This window comes from Loxodonta africana, chromosome 1, assembly GCF_030014295.1.
Source record: "Loxodonta africana isolate mLoxAfr1 chromosome 1, mLoxAfr1.hap2, whole genome shotgun sequence".
NCBI lineage: Eukaryota > Metazoa > Chordata > Mammalia > Proboscidea > Elephantidae > Loxodonta > Loxodonta africana.
Genome location: NC_087342.1, coordinates 228011570 through 228024199, shown reverse-complemented (window position 1 = coordinate 228024199; position 12630 = coordinate 228011570). Strand labels below are relative to the sequence as shown.

Below are 12630 nucleotides of genomic sequence, written 5' to 3'. Positions count from 1 at the left end.
TATGCAGTAAGCAAGATAAGTAAGCATGGGCTTCCTTGTGCTTACTTAGTAATCTGTAGTGAACAATTTAAAATGTTCACTACAGATTAGTAATTGAGCACAAGTAAACCCATGCTTGCCTTACTTGCTGGGTAATCTGTCCCGTGGCTAGGCACAGGGAAAGATTTGGGAGACGGCCTCTTGGTAGTGGTCATAATGGTCTCTGGTAGACGTGATGGTGGCAGTAAAATGGGAAGCAGGTCTGAGGGATGTTTTCAGGGCAGAATCGACAGGACTAGACATCAGGTCGGATCTTGAGAGTAAAACCCAAAAACAGACCAAATCCATTGCCATTCCGACTCATAGCGACCCTACAGGACAGAGCAGAACTGCCTCATAGGATTTCCAAGGAGCCGCTGGTGGATTTGAACTGCCAACCTTTTGGTTAGCAGCCGAACTCTTAACCACTGAGCCACCAGGGCTCCTTAGAGAGTAAAGCAAAAAAAACAAAAACCATTGCTGTTGAGTTGATTCCAACTCATAGCGACCCTATAGGACAGAGTAGAACTGCTCCATAAGGTTTTCAAGGACCGCCTGGTGGATTCGAACTGCTGACCTTTTGGTTAACAGCAGTAGTTCTTAACCACTACGCCAGAGTAAAGAAGAGTCACAAACTATCTCAGAGTTTTAAGCCTAGAACCCTAGGGAAGCATTGGCTGAAATAAGGGCTGGTTTAGGGAAAGATGATGACTTCAATTTTTGGCATTTTGAGTTTAGGGTAATGATGGGACATCTAAATAGAAACATCTAGTCAATAAGAACATAGTGACCACAGAGGCAGTCTCCCTAAAAAACTAAGGAACTAAGGTCCAAGGCTGTAAAACTTGCTCAAGTTTACAGGGCTGGGGAGTAGGCAAGCTGGGCCAGCATCCTGTCTGGAGCTCTTTCTCTCCACAGGCAGCTGGCTCAGGTGTGGGTCTAGTGCTTGGGAGGGAGGTCTGATGGGAGGTGAGAGTTTGGAGTCCACAGCACAGGTGAGAGTAGGAGCCACGAGGCTTCTGGGAAAGCTTTTCTTTAAAGGGAGCAATCTTAAGTGTCATGTGCCCATTTTGCTCCTCCTCCTTTCTTTTCTCCCCTTCTGGAATATAAATTTGATGGCTGGAGCTGCAGCAGCTATCTTGTGACCATGAAATAACCTTCCTTATGCTTTTTTTTGGAGGAGAGGAGGACTTTGAATTCAAATTTTATTTGGGGCTACGATGTGCCCAGCTAAACCATATTTTCCAGCTTCTTTTGCAGGTAGGGGTGGTCATGTGCATCAATTTTGTCCATGGAGAAATCACAGAGTGGGGTTTCTGAGAAAGGTCTTTAAAGGGATCAGTCTTAAGTGTCATGTGCTCATTTTGCTCCTCCCCCTTTCTTCTCCTTTTCCTTCCTGGAATACAGATTTGATGGCTGGAGCTGCAGTAGCTATCTGTGACCGTGAGGTAAACTCGAGGGTGAAAAACAGTGCTAAGAATGGCAGAGCAGAAAGCAGAAAGGAGGCCAGGAGAGTGGTGACATTGTGGAGCCACCACACTGACCCTGCATTGCCTACCTCTGGACTTATTTTGCACAACGTTTTTGTCTAAGCTACTGTTATCTGAGGATTTTATTAACAGTAGCCAAACCCAATCCCCACTTGATGCGGATGGGGTGTGAGTTAGGAGGTGGAATATAAAATCAGTGGATTAAAGGGTCTGAAGTTCTGCATCACCATAAAGCAATCTGTGAATTGAAAACTTGAGAACCACAGCTGTAGGGAAGGAGTCTGGGTATCTGGGGTCAGAAAACCCACATCGCCTTCCACACGGGTGTCTCCGTAGTACAAAAGCATTGAGTGCACGTCAATTCTGTCCACCCCCACACCTTGCTCACCTACACAGTGCCCGTCTCATAAAGACTGAGATTTACACTTGCCACCGTTAGCAGTGTTTATTGAAGGGGGAAAAGGCGTTCTTCATTCATTTCAGGTTTAAAATCAATCCTGCAAACATTGATTACAACATGAAAGGCACTTAAAGAAGCACACATATCTCTGCAAACATGCATTCTTATGTACACACGTTCGCCATTCTTCAGACTTAGGGATCTGGATCCACTTGGAATTTCAAATCCTTTTTTTTTTTTCTTCTATGCCAAAATGTTTGGCTATTGACATACCAATCCAGGATGCCCTGGGAAAAAGGTTAGCAAGGTTGCAAAGTCATGTCTTACTACAGGCTAAAGCTACCTCTGTACATATGGAACCCAGTGAACCTGCCCCCTTGGCTGTGCCAGATGGTCTCTGAGTTTATGCATTTTAAAGCAGCAAGGGCAATTAAGAGAATTGTTCATTCCTAGCTTCATAACCAATACCAAGTGTCTTTTAAAAACTCAGCACTTGATGGAAGGAAAATACTTGGCAACAGCACCAGACACCGTCTGCTTTCCAATCCCTTCTGTACGTAATTCCTGGGGTTTCTGAGATCAAAACATAATTCCAGCTGAGGCCATTTATCCAGTTTTGTGGCAGCTGCAAATTCAGTTGACCCAGAAAACAGTCTAATCTTCTATCTCCCAATTATTTTTCATGGCTGGATTAATGTACTAAGCACTTGGATTTGAAAATCCACCTCAGCTATATTAGCAGGACCCTGTACAAGGGGCAAGCTGACGGAGGGTTTGCTGATGTACAAAACTATAAGCATCTTCGACATTTATTGAAACGAAAACGACGCTCAGCTCATTTAATATTTCAATGATAACTTGTAAGACAGTGACAGCTTTAAGGGAAATAATGAGAGGGAGTTTTTTATGCGGTCACGTGGAGAACAACGTACAAGGCTGTACACAGACATCCAGAGCAGTGGCGGGGACCTGAAGGAATAAGAATACATTTGAAGGTCTCTCTTCCGTGGACAAGAATATACTAGACTCCCACAACTTATACGCATTTAATAAAAAATGTAAACATCGATTTGATTTAGGCTCAGCTTCAAAGGAGTTGTGAGGCATTAAACAGAAAAGTATGTTTGATATTTCTTCCCCTTCTCTTAGCTGATTAAGAAGCACCCGGACTAAAGTTGGATAAAGGAAAGACAAACGACTTTGGAAATATTCCCGATAGTGATTTCCTGGAGCCGCTGCTACCTTCAACCAACTCAGAAAGCAGGAGCCCGGCTGATAAACAATTGGTTCCAGGCATGAAGAGGGTGGTTTACAGGAGGCTCTCCAGTAGGGGGCAGTCAAGTTACAGAGAAGTGTTTGCTTGGTGGGCAGGCTGGGGACCCCAGGGAAGGCTGTGCCAAGGGCCCTGGAGGTGTCACCACAAGCCACAGTGCCCAGGACACCTATGGCCACTCCTGGCAAATTCATCTTTCTTGCTGTTGACGCTGAAGAGGTGGCCAAGGCACTGGGCATGGAGAACTAAGGGGCTTCAGAGGCAGCACACGAGATGGTGTCTGCCTCTCGTGGGCCCCCAGGCAGCAATCCTACATACAACAGAGCGGACGGCCGGCCCCAGGTGGGAAGTATGGAAAGCCGCTGCCTTTATGCTGTGTGAGGACCACAACTGATCCTTGGCATTTTTCTGCCCAGGGGGAAACGGCATCGACCTCACAGGCTGAAATCCTCGCCCTTGAAAGCTGAAAGAACATTGTCCCCCCTCAAACAGCACAAATGCAGGGCACAGAGTGACTTGTCATCGTGTCCCCCAGAAGCAGGGCTGCGCCTACGTCCTCACGGCAGGGGATTCAGACAGAGCTCAGCCTTCCAGCGCCCTTGAGCGTTCTGGGAGCAGGAGAGCAGATGAATTTTTAAACAACAGAATGAGTGAGTGTGTTTGGTAATGGCCCAGGATTTAATAGCATGGTAAAATATTTATCTTACTCTTTAGAGCCCGTGTGCAATCAACCGGCAGCACATGGACACGACATAGAAATATCAAAGTCTGCTCCGCCACAGCTAGACGTGACCACTCAACATTTTAAAAAATCCATCAGTTAATGGGAAATGCAGAACCATTGCCACCAAGTGCCCCCAAGGTCAGCTCTCCCCCGACAACAGGAAGGAGGAAGCTACCGGAACACATTGATCTTCATTCCTCAGACTCTTGGTTCTTCTCCGAGCCAGTCATGGGCTGTGGGCCTCTCTCTGGTTTGGGTTCTTAATTGTCTTGGCAGTTAACTGTCTTAGCAAATTGGCCCATTCAATTTAATCTCCCTCTTGACCCTAAACAGCCTCTCTTCATTTCACCAAAATTCCCAATTTCCTCTTGGATAAATGGTTTCAAATACATGCAGGGGTCACAGGTTGGGGGTGGGGTGAGGGTCGATAATAAATATTAAATATTCATTCTGCAAAGACAAGGGACTAATGGTCCTTGCTTCTTGGATTTTTTTCACAGTGAGACGGAAGAAGGGCTGGCCATGGGAAGCCAGCAACCACTGAATTAGAAGCTCCTGGAAATGGAAGCCCTTAACGCCCACAGTCCTGGTTTTCCAGGTGAGAAACTGGGAATGATGGCAGAGTCAGGACTGAGCCTGGCTTGGGTCACCCCACTGAGTCACCCCTCTCTTGGGGCCTCTCTAGGGGGCAGGTGGAAGTAGGGAAGGCACAGAGGGGGTTGGGAAGTTGTGGAAGACACATGGTGAGTCTGTACAGCAATGAGTTAGGGTCTGTTACTTTTGCCCTCAGGCTATCTGTACTAGGTGTCACTGGGAGTTGGTGTCTGAGGGCCTGAGTGTGTGTGTGCGTGGGGGGGAAGGAGGGGCTGTGTCCCTCAGTGGGATGTTACAATTGGGTACAAGTTTTGAGGAGGTCCAAAAAATAAAACCCGGCCACTCACAAGTTGCCTGTTCCATTTTCTAGACACGTATGCAGCGTGGAAAATAAAGACGGCTCAGCGATATCATGATGCAAGAATTCTGCAGTTTTTTTCAGCACAGGTTTTTTGACCTGCAAAGAGCTGGCTTTATTCCAAATAAAACTTGAAACTGTGCTTTTCCCTCCCCCTCCTTTTTCCTCCTTTCCTTTTATATAAAACTGCATCTCTTTCTCAGGAGAAAGTCTTTTTCCATAAATGCACTCATCTGAGGCTTCCTGCTCAATGCACCTTGTCCTTCACAGGGAAGGAAGGAGCAAGTGCGTTCTCTTGCACTTGAGTGGATTTAGCGGCTGCATTTATCATCTAAGGACCTGCTAAGCCCCCTGCAGCTGCCTCCAAAATGACTTACTCCCTAAAAGCCGGTTCCCTTCTAGATGATAAATTCAGAAGAATGAAGAGGTAATTTTCCTAATTCTATTCTGATTAGTGCCTAGCTACGAATGCTGACCCCTATGGTCTCAGCTCAAATCTTAAGTTGGTTTCTCCTCCTCTGGTACCTTTACCAGGACCTCGTGTGGCCCTCCTGAGATCTGGTGACCCATTAACACAGGCAGAGGGGCCTTAACAGTGCCCCTTCTCCCCGAGCATCCTCTCCCACTACCTGTGCGGCAATCAGTACGGGTAAGGCAAATTCCTTGAAAACAAAACAAGTTGCGGTTGAGTCAACCCTGACTCAAGGCGACCCCATGTGTGTCAGAATAGAACTGTGCTCCACAGGGTTGTCAATGGATGATTTTTTCAGAATAGATTGCCAGGCCTTTCCTCTGAGGTGCCCCTGGGTGGACTTGAACTTCACTTTTCAGTTAGCGGCTGAGCATGTTAACCATTTGCACCACCCCCAAACCAAAAACTAAACCCATTTTACTGTCGAGTCGATTCTGACTCATAGGAGCTCCTAGGACTGAGCAGAGCTGCCCCACAGGGTTTCTAAGGAGTGGCTGGTGGACTCAAACTGCTGACCTCTTGGTTAGCAGCCTGAGCTCTTAACCTCTTCGTCACCAGGACTCCACGAAATTCCTGTAAGACTGCATCCAAAAGAGATGGCTGAAGAAACGACTGACGGAAAGCTCCTCTCTTCTCTAGAACTCATCCCTTAGATATCCCACAATTCAAAGATTTGAGTTTTGGTTGTTCTCAGCTCATCTCTTGCTGAAACCTGTTGCCACCGAGTAGGTTCAGACTCATGGTGAGACCCCATGCATTACAGAGCAGAACCGAGCTCCACAGGGTTTTCTTGGCTGTAATCTTTAGGGAAGTAGATCACGAGAACTTTGTTCTGTGGCAATGCTGGGTGGGTTCGAACTGCCAACCTTTAGGTTAGCAGTCAATCTGAAGCTGCCTGTGCCACCCAGGGACGTCATTCCTTGCTCAAGACACTTTACTAAAAATAAACTCTTAGCAGGCCATCCAGATTGTTTTCATTTAAGCTGTTAAGGAGAACTGTACGCAGATACAGAATCACAGAGGAGGTCATTTTATTGGACGTCCACAGGAAGTTCCACACACAAGGAGGTGAAGACTCCGTGGTGGGTATGGCACAACACAATACCTTATCTAAACAGAAGGTTAAATGAGACTAAATATGACCAACGCCCAGTGGCCCTGGGGAGCCCAGGCACTACCTCTCCAAGAATCATTAACCTGAATGAGTTGACAAACGATGGCTTCGTTCATTAGTCTCGGTACGTTGCACTGTCTTCCAATAAAACAGCACTTGGATAATCACAAAATGAGAAAGACAACAGCAGCATTTCCTTTTGAATACCAACACCACTGTAGCACACACCGCGGTGTGGCATGCAAACCCCCAGCTGGTCTCTTTTTTCCCTTTAGGCTTTTTTTTTTTTAATTAACAAATGGAATGGCAATTGTCTATTGCAAGTATTAGTAGCATAACACTTACGTGCATTTCCATCTGGCTACACGTGTCATAAACCTCACGTGCTATGTCACAAAGGAAGCGAACAGCTAAACTTCCAGATGGGGATTCTGCCGGCCGGAGGCACCGCCCTCCCTCTGCCCACCCTTCATATCCAAAACGTCTGAAAATAGCTCCTTCTCTATTTTCATTCTCATCAAAGTGGTCAGGGTGGGGAAGAAAATTCCAATCCAACAAACCAGTAAGAAGCATCTGGGTCCTCCCCTCTTTGTCCCCCGCCATCAGGCCTAGATCCTTTTACTCTTGAAGTGGTCACTATCAGCCCTGGACCTGGAGTTGTCGCCTGCACCTGGCAGGTGGGAGTCTTAGCTTGTAGTCACGGCAAGGTCACTGGCACGCCATCCCTCTGCTGGCGTCCTCCACCTGTCACTCCGGAGCGGAGGCGAGGGAGGGTCACACGGAGCTGAGCTTGACCAGGCCACGCACGGAGTCCTCGTGCAGAGAGTCCTGGCTGGCCAGGCCCAGCGTGTGCATGGTACGGCTGTGGGCCAGGGGGCTGCCTGCCGCCAGCATCCGGGGCGGAGAGGGCGCCTCCTCGGGCGTCAGGAACTGGTGGCCCACGGGCTCCTCCTTCAGCGGCAGCACGCCGGTGAGCGCGGCCTCCGAGGAGAGGTTGGGCATGGAGGAGGGCGGTGTGGGCTGGCCCAGTGTCAGGCTGGTGCAGGGTGTGCCCAGGCTGGCCTTCCCCGGCAGGTGCAGCTCGTCGCTGGTGAGGCTGGGCTCGCTCTGCAGCAAGGGAGTGGCTGCGGCCTGTAAAACGAATTTGGTGCTCTGAATGCACTGGTCTTGGTCACACTGGAGGGCGGCGGGAGCCAGCAGAGAGAAGAGGAGAGGAGGTGGGAAGGGGCAGGGTGGGGAGGGGAGGGCGGAAGGTGAGAAGAGAAAGACTCGTTAGTGCTTATCTAGTCAGACAGGTGGCCATGAGCATGCACAAGAAGCTGGTTTCGGCTGGAGGTAAATCCAGCACCCGGTAAATAGCGGCACCTGGCCCTTACATACGGAGCCCCTGGGTGGCACAGACAGTTAAGCATGCGACTAAAACAAACAAACAACACTGCCATTGAGTCATTCCGACTCATAGCAACCCTACAGGACAGAGTAGAGCTGCCCCAGAGGGTTTCCAAGGGGCGGCTGGTGGATTCAAACTGCTAGCCTTTTGGTTAGCAGCCATAGCTCTTAACCACTGCACCACTAGGGCTCCATAAACTAGTCTAAAAGTGGGTGGTTGAAACCTACCCAGAGGTGCCTCAGAAGACAGATCTGCTTCCTAAAGGTCACAGCCTTGAACACCTTATGGAGCAGTTCTACTCCGCACATACGGGGTCGCCACGAGTCAGAACTGACCTGATGGCAACTAAGCAGCACTTACGTAACCCGCGCAGACTAATATGTCGCCAGGGACCAACAGGCTAGCACAGGATAGAACGCTCCTGGCCCTTGTCTGCAGAAAGGACGTGATTTGAAAACAATCATGTGGACAGCCAGAGGCTCGCACTACCCACATCGTGATGTCTCAGGTGGCTGTTTCTTATGTGCAGAAAACCCTTTTTTTATCACGTTGTTTTAAAAATACAGAAATAACAGAAGCCTGCGAGGGGCGGATCAGACGGCTGCATAGACGCCCCAGGACCAGCCTCCTAGTGCTAGTTTTTCATTGTTTCAATAACCACTGGAGCTTCTTAACTCAATACCCAGTGAGCTCCCATGGTGTGCTTCTAACTACGGAAGAGAATGCCAACGTTTTAGAAGGTATTTCCTTTCCTTCTAAAGGTTCTTATATCATATTACATCTTGTGTCCTTTGTTTCATTTTACTCACGTGGCAAAAAAACCACATTTCTGACCACTGACCATGGATCTCTTACAGTTCTGCAAACCCTTCCTGGAGCGGTGGGTAGGTTTCAGAAGAGCTGGGGGGCCTGACAACTTGGAGAAATGTGATCCCGACTCATGGTGCCTGTGTGTGTCGGAGTAGAACTGTGCCTCATAGGGTTTTCGATGGCTGGTTTTTCAGAAGTAGATTGCCAGGCCTCTCTTCTGAGGAGCCTCTGTGTAGAGCTGAACCTCAGTTAGCAGCTGAGTGTGTTAACTGGGATCAACTGGACAGCAGCTGGTGAAGGAGCTGGAAGGGTATTTCGGGGCATGTGGTGCAAGCCATGAGGGAATGAGGTGGGCTCTGCCCACCACTCTCTCTCTCTCCTTTCCTCTTTTGACCAGACTCTCCTTTGCTCTCACTCCCCTAATTCCCCCTTTTCTCTTGCCTGGAACGAAGTAGCTGCCAATATCGGTCAGTTAAGTTCCTTACGGCTCATGTGCACTGGGTAGATGTAGAGTTTGATGTGCAGTGAGAGGCTTTAGGCTATTAACATCACTCTGCTGACTTAAAGCAAAGATAACATGTACCTAGAGATGGATTTACTATGAAGCTAATGGAGCTTCCACCACCCCTCTGTCAGTTTGTCATACTATGGCCACTTGCATGTTGCGATGATGCTGGAGGTGATGCCAAATACCAGCAGGGTCGCCCATGGTGGACAGGCTTCAGTGGAGCGTCTAGGCTAAGACAGACTAGGAAGAAAGGCCTGGTGATCTCCTTCCAAAAACTAGCCAGTGAAAATCCTATGGATCACAACACAACATTGTTTGATATAGTACTGGGAGATGAGCCCCCAGGCTGGAAGGCACCCGAAATGCAAGGTGGCTGCAGCAATGGACTCATGCATACTAATGAGCAGGAAGATGGAAAGAGCAGTGTTTTGCTCCGCTGTAGCTGTAGGTGAAGTCACCCTGAGTCGGGGCCAGCTCAGTGGTAAATAACAACAACAATGAAGCTTAAGCCTCAGGGCCTCTCATTTGCATGGCCCTTCCCAGACCTTGTTCTTTGCATACTCCTTTTTTTTTTTTCTCTTAAAGATGACCCCCCCATTATATATGGCTTAGGCCCCTCCCACCTGGATCCGCTCCTGTACACGTTTATTGGCTTTACCACGGCCAGATTTAGGACATGTTAAACCTGGAACAGACCCTGTGCGCAGCCTCAGTGGCCAGAATCCTGTGGAAAACGCCCTTCTAGTTTGTCAGGTGTAAAGCTTAAGGACTAAATTATGAGAAAGAAAAAAATTTAGCCTGAGCTACTATTAAAAAAACAAAAATCCAGAAGTCCAACCCTGTATCCAACCCTGACTTGTATTATCTGACTTTAAGTCCCTCTTCTACATTTGATTTGTTTAAACATCTTAAAAAATGGCTGTCCCTCCAATACCATTATAATACTTCCCCTGTTATGGGGGCTGCTTACTTGTTAAATATTCACATATCTATATTATTTCATATAATAACTCTCTGCTCCTCTTGTGCTCACAGTTTACCTTGTGGCAGGGACACGAGTGAGGACAGTTACTGGGACCATCAACCTGTGTGTCTCAATCCTGCTTTTATCTCATAACTTTGGCAGCAGTCTGTCACATACAAATGGATTTCCATCTAGAAGGACAAGCCCATCTGTGGTACCCAGAGAGCAGCCTTTTTTCCACAGGGAATCTCCCATATAAATCTCCTATTGGCTCACACGGGACATTGAAATGGAAGACTACAGTATTCTATCAAATTCCAACCAAGGACAAGGCAATGACCATCCACTGGAATTTATGCTTCCCATAGTATTAACGTTGCCTGTTTAAACAACTCCTCCTTGGAAAAAAAAAAAAAAAACAAAACAGACAAATGTCAAACGACGTGGGGAGATTCCAATACGAAAAAAGAAAAAAAGAAGGGTCAGCGCTTTTCCTCAGTTCCCACTCTCCAAAATTTCAACAAGGGTGTCTGCTAAACCTTCATGGCTGCCAGTCCCATTTGAGACCCTCATGGGAGAAATGGCCACTATTTCAGGGTGACTGTGGAGATGACAGGGGAGCCCTGGTAGCACAGTGGTTAAGCTCTCAGCCACTGACTGGAAGGTCTGCGGTTCAAACACATTAGCCGCTTTGCGAGAGAAAGGTGTGGAAGTCTCCTTCCATAAAGATCTGCAGCCTTGGAAACCCTATGGGGCAATTCTACTCTGTCCTATAGGGTCGCTATGAGTTGGAATGGACTCAATGGCAATGGGTTTGGCTTTTGGTTTGGTGAAGGTGACCTACAAGCAGCATTTTTACGCCACTTCTTTCAACCTTTTCTTCTGACTCTTATTTGCTCATTTCTTGATTTGTCTTAGTTTTCTTTCTGTCAGGCCTCACTGGTTCTCCTTCCCTCTCCCCTCCCCATCCTTTCCTTTCATGTTTCCCTCCCATTTCTACTTTTTCCCTCCTCTTCTCTTTTTTTCCTTCTTCTCCTTCCTCTCTCCCTCCTTTTTTTCTCCTCCCTTGAGCCCTTTTTCCCTCCACGACCTCCCCATTCCTGGCTTTTCCCATGAAGACCAGTAGAGGGAGACCTTACTGCTCACGCTCCTCTCTTGCCACTAGGTAAACCAGAAAAACCAAACCCACTGCCATCGAGTCAATTCCGACTCATAGTAACCCTGCAGGACACAGTAGAATTGCCCCATAGGCTTTCCAAGGAGCAACTGGTGGATTCGAACTGCCCACCTTTTGGTTAGCGGCTGAGCTCTTAGCCACTGTGTCACCATGGCTGCAAAGCCCTGTGGCACATTTAATTGATCTAGTCAGTTCTATAATCTTCAGGAATAACAAATAAGCACCCAGATATTTGACAGGGACAGTCCATCGACTACAAACAGCACTTGAGAAAGTCTCTCACGTTTTCATTCCAGAATAACTCTTCAGAAGTTTGTATTTGTCCAACATTTGGTTAAACCATACGAAATTATTTTTTTCAGGTAAAAAATGGGCCAACTAGTCAATAGTAATAGAATAGAAGCTTGATGCCCAGTCAGAGCTGAGCTGCCAGCGTAAAAATCTGAGTGTCAGGAGTGCTGAGGCGTTTGCCGTAGTTGTGGTAAGTCGCTGTGACGGCTGATTTACGGCTCAAATGAAGCCTCCGGCATCTCACTTGCAAAGCAGTTTATGGCTCCGGAAGCTGTGATGTCACACACATTACCACTTACTGTTAACATCCAAACAATGGCACAGACAACTGTGTTTTTGTCTCTGCAGATTTTCAAGTGGCACGGCTTGTGCTGGAAAACATTTTACTTGACCTAGCTGACTTCTTGTCTGGAATAAACCTAGTGTACAGATTCGATGCTGCAAAATGCAAAGCTATGAATTTTCTAGGTGGTCTGTATACAAGTTAGGAGTGAATGAAATGGTTATTTTGCTCCAATTCTGTCACAAGTATTCACATTGGGGATTGTTTCTTTCTGTCTGGCGATGAGGCCCTTCCTGTGAGTTTACCAGTGCTCACCTGTGCTTATGAAAGCATCGTGAACTTCTAAAGCCTGCTCAAAGTGGAGAGCCAGGGGACGCCAGAGCGTCCTTTTATTTAGCATTATCATTTAAGTTTGCTAAGGTGTTTTTTTTTTTTTTTTTACTGTACCAGATTTTTCTGTAAGACTACTTGAATCGGTCATGTAGCTGCTAGGTTTAGTCTTCTCATGATAGATACTAGATTAAGAGGGATTTAAAGTATTAGGTTAAGCAAACAGAGTAAACCATGTTCTAAAAAAAAAATTCCAACGACTACATGGTGTGTTACTATCTTTGCATTTAGAACCATAATCCCGAAGGATCTCTGCAGCTAGAAGTACCAGCTATTTACATCAACTTCAGTCATTTGGTGGTGCAAACGGTTAACGTGCTCATCTGCTAATGGAGGGCTGGCGATTTGAGTTCATCTAGAGGTGCCTCAGAAGA

General features: G+C 47.2%; 1 protein-coding gene across 2 annotated transcripts in view; it reads right to left on the bottom strand.

Annotated features, from left to right (window-relative positions):
* Positions 1 to 1376: 1376 nt before the first annotated feature.
* Positions 1377 to 12630, bottom strand: part of ZDHHC14 (zinc finger DHHC-type palmitoyltransferase 14) — a 350736-nt gene continuing 339482 nt past the window's right edge. Inside the window, exon 9 of one of the 2 annotated variants that reach the window (XM_064292695.1) lies at positions 1377 to 7619. In XM_064292695.1, coding sequence (XP_064148765.1) covers positions 7218 to 7619 — 402 coding nt within the window. In that variant the 3' untranslated portion in view covers positions 1377 to 7217. The remainder of the gene's footprint in view (positions 7620 to 12630) is intronic. The other variant, XM_064292699.1, reaches the window with a different exon arrangement.